The sequence below is a fragment of the Podarcis vaucheri genome, assembly GCF_965113315.1.
Source record: "Podarcis vaucheri genome assembly, chromosome: 12".
NCBI lineage: Eukaryota > Metazoa > Chordata > Lepidosauria > Squamata > Lacertidae > Podarcis > Podarcis vaucheri.
In genome coordinates, this window is record NC_138750.1 from 38,162,837 (window position 1) to 38,178,905 (window position 16,069).

The following is a 16,069-nucleotide window of genomic DNA, read 5'->3' on the forward strand; positions in this document are numbered from 1 at the left end:
AGCGAAGTGCCATTTTAACATTTTAAATTGATTAATTTACAGGTGCAGAACCCTTTTTGTGGTCTAAGGGCCACATTCTCTTGTGGACAACCTTTCAAGGAGTGGGCAGGTGCAGAGGCAAAAGTGGACAGAACAGGAAATGTAAACTTTACCTTTATACAGCAAGCTAATTTCTACACAAACTCCCCTCTATCCTCTACTCAGACAAGCAACATTACCAGAGGTCAAGGACACATTTTAGCCAGACAAAAAACACCTAAGGAAGGGTGGTAAGCCATAATAGTGAAGGGTGTGGCTGAGGAGAGTCCCAATGGGCAGATGGAGAGGCTTGGAGTACTATGTTTGGCCCTGAGGTCTAAGGTTCCTCACCGGCGGATTAATCTAACCAGTATTAAATATTGTTACTTTGCCTGTGCAGAGCTTGTCTGAGGCCCGGGGCGGGAGTCTTCTTAGACTAAAGTTATAAGCTCAAACAAAAAAGCCGGGCCCTGGTGGGCCCCCCAGCCAGCTTAGCTAGGGCTGCCATATTTCAAACGGTGAAAATCCGGACAGAAAAGTTATATAGTTGGGGGTTGGGGTTGGCCAAAGACGTATGGCAACCCTACCATAGCCCTCCAAGGCCTGGGGCAAGTGGACCCAGCTGCCACCCTCCCTCCCCCTCTGCACAGGGCTGGTTACAGCCATAGTTCTCTAATGTTTTCCTAAGCAATTGCATCCTGCACATTTTGAGTTTCATTTTTGTTCTTTTACTGACACAGAGAATTGTAGTGTCCTGAAAACTTCATCACTTTTCAACAACAAAAGGTCAGACTCTTCGGTTTTCTGTGTCACAGTGCTTGGTTGAGTCACAAACTTATCTGACAGGAAGCTAAAACAGGTTTTGATTGCAATGCTTGCTATGAAAAAAATCAAGTAGTTTGCCCAGGGGAAGGACTTGGACTTTTGCAAACACAAAGTCTAAACAAAAAACAAGGCCTCCTATATTAAGGACTGCACAGATTTGGCTTATTTATATAAAATATATATTTTGGGTTTTTTTTGCTTCTTATTTAATGTATATTTATTTACAATAACACAGACATACCATAATAACAAAAATAATATCCTCCAGAGTTTTAAAGGCCATAGATTGTTTAATTATCCAAAGGTTTGGAAGAGATAAAATGTTTTTGCCTGGCAACTAAAGATGTACCGTATTTTTCGCACTATAGGACGCACTTTTTCCCCTCCAAAAATGAAGGGGAAATGTGTGTGCGTCCTATGGTGCGAATGCAGGCTTTCGCTGAAGCCTGGAGAGTGAGAGGGGTCGGTGCGCACCGACCCCTCTCGCTCTCCAGGCTTCAGGAGAGCCCCACCGCCAGCCCCACAAGCTCGGGGGACAGCGGGAGAGGCGCAGCGCGCCCTTCCCGCTGTCCCCCGACTTGGTTAGAAGGCTGGCGGGGGGAGAAGCCTGCTCCTCCCCGTCGCCAACCCCGCAAACTCGGGAGACAGCGGGAGAGGCGCAGCGCGCCATTCCCGCTGTCCCCCGACTTGGTTAGAAGGCTGGGGGGGAGAAGCCTGCTCCTCCCCGTCGCCAGCCCTGCAAACTCGGGGGACAGCGGGAGAGGCGCAGCGCGCCTTTCCCGCTGTCCCCCGACTTGGCTAGAAGGCTGGCGGGGGGAGAAGCCTGCTCCTTCCCGTCGCCAGCCCCGCAAACTCGGGGGACAGCGGGAGAGGCGCAGCGCGCCTTTGCCGCTGTCCCCCGACTTGTCTAGAAGGCTGGCGGGGGGAGAAGCCTGCTCCTCCCCGTCGCCAGCCCTGCAAACTCGGGGGACAGCGGGAGAGGCGCAGCGCGCCTTTCCCGCTGTCCCCCGACTTGGCTAGAAGGCTGGCGGGGGGAGAAGCCTGCTCCTTCCCGTCGCCAGCCCCGCAAACTCGGGGGACAGCGGGAGAGGCGCAGCGCGCCTTTGCCGCTGTCCCCCGACTTGTCTAGAAGGCTGGCGGGGGGAGAAGCCTGCTCCTCCCCGTCGCCAGCCCCGCAAACTCGGGAGACAGCGGCAGGGGCGCAGCGCGCCCTTCCCGCTGTCCCCCGACTTGGTTAGAAGGCTGGCCCAGCCCTGCAAACTCGGGGGACAGCGGGAGAGGCGCAGCGTGCCATCCCGCTGTCTCCCGACATGGTTTGGAGGCTGGCGGAGGGCTTCCTCCTCCCCCAGCCCCGCAAGCTCCCAGAGCGATGCCAAAGCTGCGCGCAGCTTCGGCATGGCTCTGGGTCCCGTTCTGGGGGAGGGGGAAGCTCGGGCTTCCCCCGCCCCAGCCCCGCGCCTGGCGGGGGGGGGGGAATAATTTTTTTTGGCCTTTATTCCCCCCCCCAATCTAGGTGCGTCCTATGGACCGGTGCGTCCAATAGTGCGAAAAATACGGTATAATGAAGGTGCAAGGCGAGCCTTCGTGGGGAGAGCATTTCACAAATGGCGAGCCACCGCAGAAAAGGCTCGTTCTTGTGTTGCTGCCCAGATCTCTCATGGAGTAGACACACAAAGAAGGGCCTCAGATGATGATTGCAGGCTTCAGGTAAGTTCAGATGGAGAGGTGGTCCTTGAGCTATTGCAGTACTTTGCCAATTTAAGTCTTTATAGGTTGCAAACAGCACTTTGAATTGGGCCTGGAAACTAACTGGTAGCCAGTTAAGTTGGGCCAGGATTGGTGTAATATGCTCAAACCATCTTGCCTCAGTGAGCAACCTGGCTGCTGAAGTTTCCAAACCATCCTCAGAGGCAGCCTCACATGGAATACGTTGCAATAATCTAACCTAGAGGTTACCAGAGCAGATGGCAGAAGTTCGGTTACCCCTGCCCAGATGAAGGTGCTACCTGATGAAGCTGATGAAAGGCACTCTGTGCTACCAAGGCCACCTGAGCCTAAAGTGAAGGCAATGGATCCAGGACCCCCAGGCCGTGTACAATATACTTGGGTCCTGCTCTTGGCAATCTTGACCAGATCCTTACTTGCTTACCTTCAGCTGTGCTACAGCATTCAGTGCTCAGAGACTGTTTGCAGGAAATGGAATTGTTTTATAACAGTAATCACCATCTAGTTTGTTGGAGTCGCGTGACCATGAATCAGCATTGTCTTTTTATTATAGGTCTTAGTGGCTCCTCCTATCCCAGATATACCTTCTACTATAAACAGCTGATCTACCTGGGTGCAGCAGATGGGAGAGGTGAGACTGACCTGTCTCCCACATTAGCGACTCCAGCAGATCACTACAAATATATCTAACTTTACAAAGGACTAGCACCAGCATGTGTTTCCTGTTCCTTCTCTCCCCTTTCCCCTTCTGTTTTGTGTCTATCAGGTTGTTAGCCTGAGAGCACAGACTATTAAACTTTAAGCACTTTACTAATAAATAATTCCTGCCTTGTAATTTCAAAGACCAGTTTAACCATGATCAAGGCACATGCAGCTGGGATGGTATATTGTTAAGATGGATAAAGAAAGTGCATCTCCACTCATGGTCTGCAAATGAATGGGCCGCACTATGTTAGATGAACTTGAACTGCTCATCTATCTGGATGCAAATCTTTTCTGCACAACAGGTTCCCAATCCCGTAAGGGAATTGGATTGTATCCAATGGTGGTGTTATTCTGATGGAAGTCTCTGTTGGGTCAGAGGACCTTTCATCAGCAGAACAGAGAGGATTCGCCCATGGCACCTTTCTTGCTGCGCCAATGGGTCGCTCAACATTCCAGAGACTGTTTGGAAGACTGCAAAGGGAAATAATTAAAAATAGTATCCCTCCCCAGTCTGCTAATGGAAGCCTTCACTGGATCAAATGGACTTGCATTGCTGGGTGAAGACTATTGGACACAATCCATAATGTGCTTTGTTTGATCTGACTGGATGAGAAAACTCATCTCAGGGTTAATTCCATAGCACTGGCTGAATTGTGTATCTTTCATGAAAGTGTGCACATGGTGCTTCTCATCACATCCACATATGAAAGTCTACTATGCTAAATTTATCTTGTTTAACTGACTCACTGTCTTCAATCAACTATTTATTGGCCTCTGCCAATAAAAAAAAAAACCAATCTAAAAAGACAGACAAATCTTTGTTTTATATAAAACTGCTGGAGTATAGAAGTTTTATTGTTTTAAATACAGTAAATGTGAAAAAAAAAACATTTTCTACAAGTATAGCTGAGTTCTTATTTACAGTACTCAATTTACAACATAATTTTAAGAAATGCAGAATAGAGGCAAGAGTCTCAAAATGAAACAATTCTTTGGAATCCAAATTACTGTTGGCGAAGGGCTCAATCCCCACCTCACTATGGAAAAATGTCTTCTAAAAAAATCAAATTGCAAAACATATTCCAGACCAATGCATGTCAAATACTCTTTAATACACATATTAGTTTTTATAGAAGTGAAATAAAACAATTTATGTGGTTAATCAGCTCTCTCTCAACACTGTAATCTGCATTCACCCAAGAAAGTTTAGTCACAGAAGTCCAGGACCAGAATCGGCCTTCCCATGAGTGGGGTCCAATTCAAGGAATTCCCTTGCCAGTGGAAGAGGAATTTCTGCCAAATCCTCCTTCACCATCAGCCTGAAAAAAGCTGCTCCAGAGGGTTAGGAACCTCCTGAAACAGCAAGGGAAGTGATGCAGGAGACTGAAGCAGAAAAACAGCAAAAATGGCACCCCTTCTAACAACAGGAATTTCCACTGCATAGGAATCCCACCTGGGAATGGAAGAAGCTCAGTATCCAGCCCCTAATATTTAACTTATGGAATTTACTGGCACAAAAATGTGGTGATTGCAAGTAGCTCAGGTGAATTTAAAAGACGGATTCTAAAAACCCATGGAACCCTCTTTCATCAGCTGTCAGAAATGATAGCTAAACACAACTCTCCTTGGATTGAAGCAATATACCCTTAAGACCAGATGTTGGGGAAGAAGGTTTTCCTGCATGTTGCAGAGCAGTATGCAAGATTGCATGAATCCTGGTCTAAACCCAGCAAGGCCTTCTTATGTTAAGGCTGAGCTTGGTTTGCTACAAAGGTTCTGTGGTGTTTAAATTATTAAGTAATCTGGGTGCATCCCATGATCTAGATATGCATTTGGATCTCGTTGAGCACAGGAGATCTCATTAGGTTAATAATAAAGATATGATCTCTGGGCACAAAAGCATGTACATACTGATCTACTCCAGCCACTGAAATGAACTGAGAAGCTGTTTCCGGCAAGGCAGCTCTGTGTTTGCATTTTAAAGTGTTAGGAATTATTTATTATATTGCATTTTTTTAAAAGATCTGATGTGAATATAAACACAGTTGTGATAATAGTTGTGTTATTATTCCACAGTTTCCCTGAAGAGAAGGTTGTCATTGCTGTACTTGTATTGAAAAATCTTCGGTATTTTTAAAGTGAAGTTCACATATGGGGCACCTGAGATTTTAATTTCCACATGCATACTTTAGCCTAAGCTTACGTAAACTTGTAATGTTAAGTAAATTTTCAGAAAACTACCTATAGTGAAGTAAGATATTTTAAAATCCATCAGTAGAAAAACAACAACCAAAAAACTTTTAACTGATGCACCCCAGAAGTAAGCCTCACTGAACTCAGTGCAGATTACTCTATGTAAAAATAAAGATGACTGTTTCCTTATGGTCTTTTTTTAAAAAAACTGAATATTGCCAGCAAAGTACATGCACATTTAAAATCTACAGTCTGGAAGTTATCTGTGTACTACTTGCCAGAGCATTAGCATCATAGCCAGATCTGATCTTCTCTAGTCTCTTCCTAAGGCATGGCAAAAGCAGTATACCTTTACAAGTCAGAACCACAATTGGAAGAATGACTGCCATCATAAAAGTAGGGGGAGTATACCATATAAACTGGCCTATGTCGATCCACTTATTCCATGCAAACACTAATGCATGAATGGTGCACAGCAGCAAAGCTAAATGTCCCATCTTGCTCTAGAAAGAAAGAAAGAAAGAAAGAAAGAAAGAAAGAAAGAAAGAAAGAAAGAAAAAAATAGGTTAAACTTTAAAAATGAAAGGAAATTAAAACAAACTATAATACACATTGCTGCATATTCAGGGTTTCCATCAAACAGGTGGGGGGCATCTGCCTGTGTGCATTTATCAACAGCTTTCCATGCACATAATATGCAGGCATGGAAATAAATGTCATCTGCTGATTGCTGCAGATAAAAGCAGTTGTTACAGCACAATAATTAGTTCAAAAGGCGACAACCCTGGTTATTTTAAAACACCAAAGGCTTAATTAAGATTCTGTGCAATTGTTGAAGAATGCTCCAATGTTGTTTTAGCTGCATATTCAGTCCTATGCCAAAACATTATCTACCTTATATTTATATCCCCGCCTTTCTTTGCTCATGCAACCCAAGGAAACAAGTGGTTTCCAGGCAGTCACCCATGCAGAATCTGACCAGGACCAAACCTGCTTAGCTTCAGCAAGGTGGTTGCCTCATGTGCTTAGACACTGAGCTTCTAAGACAGGGGTCAGCAAACTTTTTCAGCAGGGGGCTGGTCCACTGTCTCTCAGGCTTTGTGAGGGGCTGGACTATATATATATATATTTTTGGCGGGGGGGAAATTGAACTAATTCCTATGCCCCACAAATAACCCAAAGATGCATTTTAAATAAAAGGACACATTCTACTTATGTAAAAACACACTGATTCCCGGACTGTCCTTGGGGCGGATTTAGAAGGCGATTGGGCCGGATCTGGCCCCCGGGCCTTAGTTTGCCTACCCATGTTCTAAGACTTAGGTCTGCATAAGACAAATGGAACTCTACCACAGCCAACTTGAAATCTGGTAGAGTGATTTTATATTTTCTAAATTCTTACTATCATCATCATTATTATTATTTATTCAATTTGTTAGTCGCTTTATCTTGTCCAGAGCAACTCAAAGCGACTTACAAACGAAGAGACAACACCCCTCTATAGATACATAAGAATAAAGAGGAAAAAGAAATACATTAAAAACATTCCACCCACTTCTAACAGGCCTGGTTATAGGGGAAATCTCTTGTGTGGTGCCTAAATTTAATAGATAAGAGATTCGTGCCACCCGCATTCTATAGCGGAAGAGTTGAGATATTTGGTCTGTATCTTGACTAGCTCTCCCTTTGTTTCCAATGCAAGCTGTGCCAAATTTCCTTCTACTGGCCCTGGTGGGTTCAGCACTGCTCTTTGCATATACAAAATGGGAGCAGGGAAATTACTTGCAAGTGTCCCAGTTTGCTGCATCGAACAACAGATTGAAGTGCATCCTTATAAGCTGATTTACATATGGAGAAGGCTCCACATGCCGCATGGGCAAGAATCTGTGGCACTCCAGATATTGTTGAATCCCCAACACCCATCAGCCCTATTCAACATGGCCAATGGCCAGGGATGGTGAGGGTAGTAGTCCAGCAATATCTGGTCACACAAACTCTTTCATGCAAGGATCCATCTTTGGCTCTCATCAATTTCCATCTGGTGGTATGGGAATATGAGCACATCAGCAGCTATTTGTAAATGTCCAGTGTCGGATTACAGAAGGGGGAGGGAGTGTGTCCGTCCCCCCCGTTTTTCAGATCTTCTCAGTTGGCAATACCAGAGAGTGAACCTCAAATCTATCACAAAGAGTATGTGTTTTACCACTGAGCCATGAACAATCTATGCCGTTTTGTTTATGTGTACCTGGATATAATGAAACTCTCTCCAGGTCAGCGAGTGGCTGACAGATGGAATTGACGTTACTGCCAATACAGCCAGCAGAGCAAGCCCCAAAATTCCTAGAGACACATAAATCTCCATTCTCCAGACATCGTGTTCAATCCAGGCATCTTCCTTTTTCTGCTTCACCTGTGGACAGAACACTACACTTTAAGAAGTGTTAGAATGACAAGTACACTTAAGATTCCATGGTGAAACCCCAGTAAGAACCAAACTGTATAGAGATTTTTTTTTTTTTTTTGCAATTGCAGCTATCATGGGAATAACAGTGGGATTAAAAAATAAATAAAAATACCCCAGTTGGCACTAAAGTTTCCCCATCCAAGCCTGTATGCATTTCATGGATGGGATGAAAGTATCTAGGTGTGTGAACCAGCCTGTATCTTGTATAGATCATTGTCAGCTAACTAAAATGCTGCACAAAACAGGATATGCTGGGATTCTGTTGATATTTTCTGTTCACCTGTGCATGCTACAAATTACAGCATGGTCCCATTTCAGATCTTTAACTGCAGCATTGTTTATACTGATGTCCCCCCAAAAAGTGCCATCAGCCTTAACCATAGGAAAGTCAATTAGATGGAGAAGTATTTACTTCAGCAAAGTTTTGACCCCCAAGGAGACTTGTTCCAATTCCTTTTTAACTTGTTTTTCCCAGCAGGACTGCATTATTTGCTGACAAACAGAATTCCATCTAAAAGCTAAACACAACCTTTGGCAAACTGTAACAAGAGGTAAGCAGCACCAAGAAGCAGTATTTTAAGCAGCTAATCAGTAGGCTTACTTGGCAAGTTTTTTCGCTCTGCCAGAGCAGCCAATGAGTCTAGATGTTTTCAAATAACCTGCATAATTGGCCTATATACAGAAATGAGCTGCCGTGATTTCAGTATTTACAGTTAGAACTAAGGTGTTGAGGTGCAAAGGAGGTCTGGGATCTGGAAACTTTCAACAGCAGGCGCAGGTTCTCTCACCTTGACAACTGCATCTGCCAAAATTCTCTGGAAGGCATAATTTATACGAGGAGAAGCCAACGCAGGGCTCTACAGATGTTGTCAGACTGCAGCTCTCCCAATCCCTGACCATGCTGGCTGGGGCTAAAGGGAATTAAGGAGCAACATCTGGAAAGCACCACATTGGCTATCCCTACCGTTTTATTATTTTTGGCTATAGACATGGATAAATCAGATATCTGTGATTTAAAAAAATAATAATAATGAGGACTTAAAATAAAAAGTCAGGTAAGCAGTAGCTATCAAAACATCCTGTGTTAATGATTTCCAGACATTATTCATGCTGTGAGGAATTGTATTTCTTCTTCTTCTTCTTCTGGACCATCTGATAATTAGTTCCATTGAATGAACCTGGGTACAAATGTTTTAGGAAATAAATCTTTGTATTTGTTCTCTCCGCTTTATTTGTAAGTTTATAAACTTTAACTATGTCAGCCCTCACCTTGGTGTTTCCAACTCACAATTTCTAATCATTTAAAGGTGCAATCCTATACCCACTTACCTAGGATTAATCCCCAATGAACTCAATGGGACTTAATTCTGTATAGGGTTGCAGTCTGTTACACATTTGTATAAGGCCATCATTCTACAATATTCATGATAGGACTGGGAGACCCACACAGCATTCCAGATGCCAGCACACCATCAGCTTAAACCGATTTAATGGCATTATGACAAAACAAAATGGCGTACCTGTTGATATGCCCAGTTCAAGAGTTTGTATCTGTAGGATCTCCTCATTGGATAGCACAAGCTATAGCAGGCATGTAATGAGGCAAAGAAGAAGCTAAGAAGTCCAAACTGTTTCCTTGATAGCATCCATCTGTCCAACCATTGTGGAAAACGTCTATACTTGGTTCCATAGTGGAACTGGAAACCTGCAGCCAGTACTCCTGGTAAATAAACCAGAGCCAGCAGGGTAATCGAAACCACTGGTAAGACTTTGTTTATGACCAGGATTGGGATTTTATAAAATGCATTTCCTTGATTAGTTACAAGGGGATGGATGACGTCCCTTAGGAAAGTGTAGATAAAGATTAACAAGGACAGTACCAATGCTGTCTTCACCGGCAAATGCCATTTAGGGAAAAGGTTGTGTTCACAGTGCTTACTGGGAGGACAGTCAAACTCATCAATACATATTCTTTTATGAACATGGGGGAGAGCATCTGGTGTGCCAACCACTTGTAAATCCACCACCTGAAAAGGAGAAAATACGAAACATAAACCTAAGAGGTATTTAAGAGTACTTTATCCATATTGGTAGATTCCTTGCTGACCTTCATGGACTCATATATACTCTTATCTGAAACTGTTCTAATTGTGCACGAGGTTTTAGGATGCAAAATGTAACTAAAATATCAATAATGAACTGAAGCAACTTAAGGCTGGTTCCATTGCAGAGCCATGATTTTCACTGATGATTTTTAGGCACCAAGGTTTATTCCCAGAAGGGAGCCACCTCCGCAGATTACATTTCTTCATCAACCCTTTGTAAAGAGGTGGGAAGGAAATGCAATTCAAAACATGTAAATGGGAACGGAATGTAATCTCTAGTCTTTACAACACATTTATTCTTGTGTGAAATACAAAAAGGCACAGTAATGCCGTTTTTATCTCCTGGACCATTGCAGAGCCCTTGATCTGTGGTTTGGAGGTGGACATATCAGTAAAAAGAGAGGAGTAGGGTTGCTGTATCTATACAGGCAGGGCTTCCATACCGGGATGTATTTCACAGCAGGTGCTGCTTCTGTCACGGTATAAGTGAAATCATGAGAAAAAGCTGTGCCTGCTCAAATTCGCTCTTTTACATGATGTTAGAGATAGTTCTTTCCATTACCAATTTTCAAAGCAGCAGCCATGTTAGTTTGCCCTAGCAAAAACAAAGGAGAGAGCCTTGGGGAACCCTAAAGGCTAGCAAATTTGATTATGGCATAAACCTCTGTTGCTAGAGCACAGTTCATGAGATACACCAAGTGGGAAATTCAGTTGCAAAGCGTGGCATACACACACCAAGGGACAAGAAGATCTCACTCTATATATATATAAATGTTGAGAGTAGAGCTTGTGACAATTCTATTAGAGTTTAGAGTCATGTGAAATGTTGTTTACACATTACCAACTACTCAGCATTAGCAAGGGCAATTTACTGGGCTGCCTTGGCACCTAAGTGTTTGTCCTTGCTAAAGCTGTTCTGTTGAAGCTTATATGACTATGTCCCCATTTCATTTTCCTAGCACTTTCCCTACACTTGGGAAATTCAGATGAATGACAAGGTCAGATTCCAACTCTAAGGTGACAGAAGATATAGCCAAGTTCCTTGCTGTAGTCATCAAAACCGAATCGCAATTATTAAACGTCACATGTTTTGAGTCGAAATTTCTGTATTTTTAGCAATTTTAATTTTAGCAATTTTAATTTTTTACAGATTGAGGCTGCAATCGTAACCCTTTAAATTCCATAGGATTTACTTTTGAGTAGGCATGAATTGGATTGCGCTGTTATGCTCCCATTTTAAAAAGATACAATTTGTCTCCATGTCTCATTTTGTTTTGCTGTGGTTGTCCTGATAACCCAACACTGCTTATGGTCTGTAAATAAAGTTGCACTATTTGCAAGGGCCTGAAATACTTTCCCATAGATTTTATTTTCTGGGGAGGCTGCAGATAAAGAGCCTGGGGAGTAAAAGCTCTTTGAATCTGGCAGGCCAGAGCACCAGAAGGATTAAGTGGGTCATTATGTCCCCTTGCCTAAGGCCAACCTAGCATGTGTAAAATAAATATACAAACACACACACACACACACACACACACACACACTACCAAATTGTTGAAATTCTCCCAAGTTCTTTCAGGATTCATTTTCTGATCTTCATTCTGTTCCATGTTCTTGACCAATGACTGTCCTGTGCCCTAAGGCAAGAGGATCTCTGCAAGACAATTTTCACATGGTCCATTTATTTGTATCATGCTATGTATACACATAGGGACGCGGGTGGCGCTGTGGGCTAAAGCCTCAACGCCTAGGGCTTGCCGATCGAAAGGTCGGCGGTTCGAATCCCCGCGGCGGGGTGCGCTCCCGCTGTTCGGTCCCAGCGCCTGCCCACCTAGCAGTTCGAAAGCACCCCCGGGTGCAAGTAGATAAATAGGTACCGCTTACCAGCGGGAAGGTAAACGGCGTTCCGTGTGCGGCTCTGGCTCGCCAGAGCAGCGATGTCACGCTGGCCACGTGACCCGGAAGTGTCCCCGGACAGCGCTGGCCCCCGGCCAATAAATGTGAGATGGGCGCACAAACCCCACAGTCTGTCAAGACTGGCCCGTTCGGGCAGGGGTACCTTTACCTTTACCTTTATGTATACACAGTTGGTACTTTAGAAATACACATAAGCAATCAAATGCACTGTCTTGAGTTAGCCTTGATGAACCTGGGGACTTTCATAGATTTTGTCTTGTCACACAAATCTGAGAATTAAAAGTACACATGTTTTATAAGTGAAATGATCTGAATTCTACACAAGTATTTTTGAGACACAACAATGACTCACATGATCTTTAAGCTGTTTCATGAACAGCCCCCTTCACAAACACCCGAACTGCGGCTCCAAAAGCTGTAGGGTTCTTAATATCTTCAATCTACTTCTTATTGTTCTCCTTGGGTTTAATTTTCTGGATGAATCACATATGCCAGGGCTAAACAAATGAGCATGAGCTGATGGAATCCTCTTATTTTCCCACAACTCCAGAAGAGAGAATAAAGGCTTGAAAATAAAAGAAAATATTTCTTGCTTCTATTGTACTTGAAGGGAGCAGACTTTACCAAGGTGACAAGAGAAACAAAGGAATGAAATAGAATCTCCACTCGAAGGTATCTGCTAGTCTTGGCCTATCTTCCTCGCATGGGCATGATTAAAAAAAAAAGGGGGGGGGGGAGAGAGACAGATTTCTGTGTATCCCAGATTACAGCTATCATAAAAGACCAAGAGGCATGATGCCAGGATCTATGTTTTGTAAAACAAACCCAGACAGCTTAAGCAAGCGGTATCTTCAGGCTGGTGTACCAGACACTTTACAGAAGTGTCGACATCATGATCTTGCCTCACTCTACGCAGATGTTAACAGGCAAAAAAATGTTGCTAGGAATAGTCAGTTTCAAAAACTCTCTTGGTAGCTGTTTAAGGCTGTTGAGTAAAGCAATTAAAGAAACTCTGTTCACTATAGAAAATGACCAAAACAAGAATCTGCAGTGAGGTTAAAGCACAGTTCCTTGGTGTCACAGTTGTTTTACACAGCCCCAGGACAGTGGCGGAGGAAGGGGGTTGCAGTGGCCGAGGTGTCATCCCTAAGGGAGGTTGACATTGCAGTGCCGCCTCCACCAGGGACGCTCGCTGCATGGGCGGCGCCCTCTGGGTGCGGGTGCCAGAGCAGCTAGCTCCCTCTCTGCCCCAACACCCTTGATCAGGGCTAGAAACCTCTGACTTTCCCAAATGAGATTCTTACCTTTTTCAAGCTATGGTATATTGTCTGCCCTGCCCACATTTGCCTTTGGCCATGCCTACTTTCCCCTCTAACCTTGCCCACCACTGGAATGCAGACACTGGAAGTCTGCCCACAAGGAAACATGGCTCCTGCTGTTGGTGGTGGTGGGGAGAATCCTCTGCCCCTGCCTTATGGCCCAGGACCAGAGTATCTTAAGAACTGCATCTACCTGTACAAGTCTGTCCAAAAGTCCAGACTGTCTATAGGTGCCCTGCTCTATGTACCATGGTTATTTGAAGTACTGCAGGTGGGCATGTTACACAAGGCCTTTGGGGCAATGGTGCCACAAGACACGGGAATGCCCTGCCAAAGGAAGTCTGTCCATCCCCACTATTCAACAAGCAGCAGACATGCTATTTTCCAATATGCTTTTTCTCATGCTGCCTTTAACTGTATCTCCTCTCGCCCCTTGGCTGTTTCCTTCCTCTCTACTATTCCTCAACAGTAGATGCTATTCCCTCCTCTCCTCCTGCTGATGCAGCAAAAGGACTGCTCTAGGCAACCACCAAGACTTGTCTAGCAATAAGCCTGGCTTTGCTCATATGCCAAGAGTGATGTTGTAACATAAATATCTATGTGGAGAGCCAGTGTGGTGTAGTGGTTAAGAGCGGTAGACTCATAATCTGGGGAACCGGGTTCGTGTCTCCGCTCCTCCACATGCAGCTGCTGGGTGACCTTGGGCTAGTCACACTTCTCTGAAGTCTCTCAGCCCCAGAGTGTTTGTTGTGGGGGAGGAAGGGAAAGGAAAATGTTAGCCGCTTTGAGACTCCTTCGGGTAGTGATAAAGTGGGATATCAAATCCAAACTCTTCTTCTCTTCTATGTGCTCATAGCAAGCTCCAAGCACTGATTCTTATGTAGTCGGAAAGACACATCCAAGCACCGTGGTAGACTTCGAGACACCCCAAGGGTTGCAATAAATGGAGGTACTTTTAAGAAGTGGGGGTAACCAAAACAGTCGTTGAGGATTTTTGTGTTCAGTGGCTAGAGAACATCTGAGCGTCTGTTGGGAGCTGGGAGCAGAAATCATGACAAAGATGGGCTGGAATGGAGTGTCCTCGAAAAGGGTATATAGCTAGTTGGCTGGCACCCTGATCAAAAGCACTCCAAACCACCACGGTTTTTAGCTGGGGCAATCAGAATAAGATCCACTATTTGACTATTGATTCAAGACTCTAAAATGTATTTTATATAATTGACTTTTTATTTCTATTCTTTGTATATCGTATTGTTGTTTTATTGCTATGGCCGACAGCTGACGCAAATAGTCATTCATTCATTCACTCATTCACTCACTCACTCCGAACCATGACGTTTCGTGGCAGGTCCCGTTGAGCACAATTACTTTTGCTTTCTTTGCAAACCCTGTAGAAGCCGCTGTGATTTAAAGCCTGCCCTGCAAAGCTTAACCCAATAAAGTTTTGACCAGGAGGCGCGTGCTTCTCGTAGACGTGTACAAAAGCAAACACCTCTCCCCCAACCCCCTTTCGAGGATATGCTGTACCTTATGACGTACAGAAGAAGCCCGTCACTGCCCACCTATCGCCCCTTGTTGCCGTCACGGTTTCGTTTATTTATTAAGGCATTAATGGAATCTCGTTTGCACCGCGGGGTGGCGGGGAAACGAGCGGAAAAGAAGGGAAGGCTGCTGGAGGAGGCGAGAGCCGGCCGCGCTTGGAAAGCGGAGCTAGCTGTCCGGAGAGAGGGGCTCGGGATCTCACGGCGCCTTCCCGGGCTCCGCAAATATTTGGCTAGCCGGCCCGCCTCCCACTGACATCCCGCCCTCCCCCGGAGAAGGAGGGGTTGTTCCGAAAGCTCGGGGACTTCTCGGCGCTACTTACAACAACTTTTCTCCGTCTCGGGGCCCGGGGCGACGCGATCCCGAACTAGCACGCGGAGAGACCCAGACTAGCGGCTCCTCTGCGGAGCCCGCTCGACATGCAGCCGCCTACCCCGCCCTTGGCAGCCCCGCCTTCGGCATCTCTCCCTGCCTGGTCGGCTCCGCCTTTCCTTCGCCTCAGGAGCCGGCGGATCTTGCAGGGAGTCGCCGGCCAAAGTTGTGTTGTTTGCTTAAAGGGGGAGGGGGGGGCGAATCACTCTTGTAAACTGTTGCGCTTGGCGTAAAGATGTCTGCATTTGGCGGCCAAGTGTCCGTAAGCCCCGCCCCGGCACACGACTCCAAGCACTTGCAACCCGCCCCCCGTCCTACTGTGAAATAGTATGAAAAGACTTTAGGCTGCAGTCGCATTTGCTCATTTTGCTGGGAGTGAGTCCCATGCAGCAGAATGGGTTTATTTCTAGGTAGTTACTCATAGGACCGCGCTGCTGCTGTCGCGCGTCGTGCTACACGTAGGCGCAAGAAGTCTGTACTAATCGCAGGGTCGTAGTTTTCAAGCCCCACCTCGGGCAAAAAAATCCTGCATTCCAGGTGGTTGGACTAGAACACTAGATGATCCATGTGGTCCCCTCCAACATCACAGTATTTACACGTTTGTAGCCTACACTTTCCTAGACTAGTGAGCATATGGGATTACCAGTCAGTGAATCACCAGCACACCACACAGTTATGGTTTACTCCCACAGTATCTTGGGAACTGTAGTTTAAGGCTGCTGGGAATTGTAGTTTAGTGAGGGGTAAACTACAATTCCTAGGATTCTGTGGGAAACCACGTACACCAAACTTTTCATGGTGACATGCTTTTTAGACGTGTCATTTCATGACAGTAATTTAGTTTTACTAGCAAACCGGAGGTTGAACTAACCCTTTTCCAGCCACAG

General features: G+C 45.1%; 1 protein-coding gene across 6 annotated transcripts; it reads right to left on the reverse strand.

The window, feature by feature from the left end:
- Positions 1-4,090: 4,090 nt before the first annotated feature.
- Positions 4,091-15,440, reverse strand: STEAP1 (STEAP family member 1). 6 transcript variants are annotated; one of them, XM_082194194.1, is made up of 6 exons: positions 15,133-15,440; positions 12,104-12,218; positions 11,580-11,686; positions 9,451-9,957; positions 7,712-7,876; positions 4,091-5,969 (listed from the first exon to the last, which is right to left on the reverse strand). In XM_082194194.1, the coding sequence occupies exons 3-6, from the start codon at positions 11,640-11,642 to the stop codon at positions 5,712-5,714; spliced, it is 993 nt and encodes a 330-aa protein (XP_082050320.1). In that variant the 5' UTR covers positions 11,643-11,686; positions 12,104-12,218; positions 15,133-15,440; the 3' UTR covers positions 4,091-5,711. The 6 variants fall into 6 exon arrangements, with proteins under 6 accessions (XP_082050320.1, XP_082050319.1, XP_082050318.1 ...); XM_082194193.1 differs by lacking the exon at positions 12,104-12,218 and adding an exon at positions 12,302-12,446; XM_082194192.1 differs by lacking the exon at positions 12,104-12,218 and adding an exon at positions 12,302-12,514.
- Between the last annotated feature and the right edge of the window lie 629 nt (positions 15,441-16,069).

Coding starts and splice junctions, on each gene's coding strand:
- STEAP1 (XM_082194190.1), bottom strand. CDS start 11,642: ATGGAACAGAATGAAGATCAGAAAATGAATCCTGAAAGAACTTGGGAG. Junction 9,958..11,579: donor GGGAGAATTTCAACAATTTG/GTAGTGTGTGTG, acceptor TCTCCTTTTCAG/GTGGTGGATTTACAAGTGGT. Junction 7,877..9,450: donor TGAACTGGGCATATCAACAG/GTACGCCATTTT, acceptor TTCTGTCCACAG/GTGAAGCAGAAAAAGGAAGA.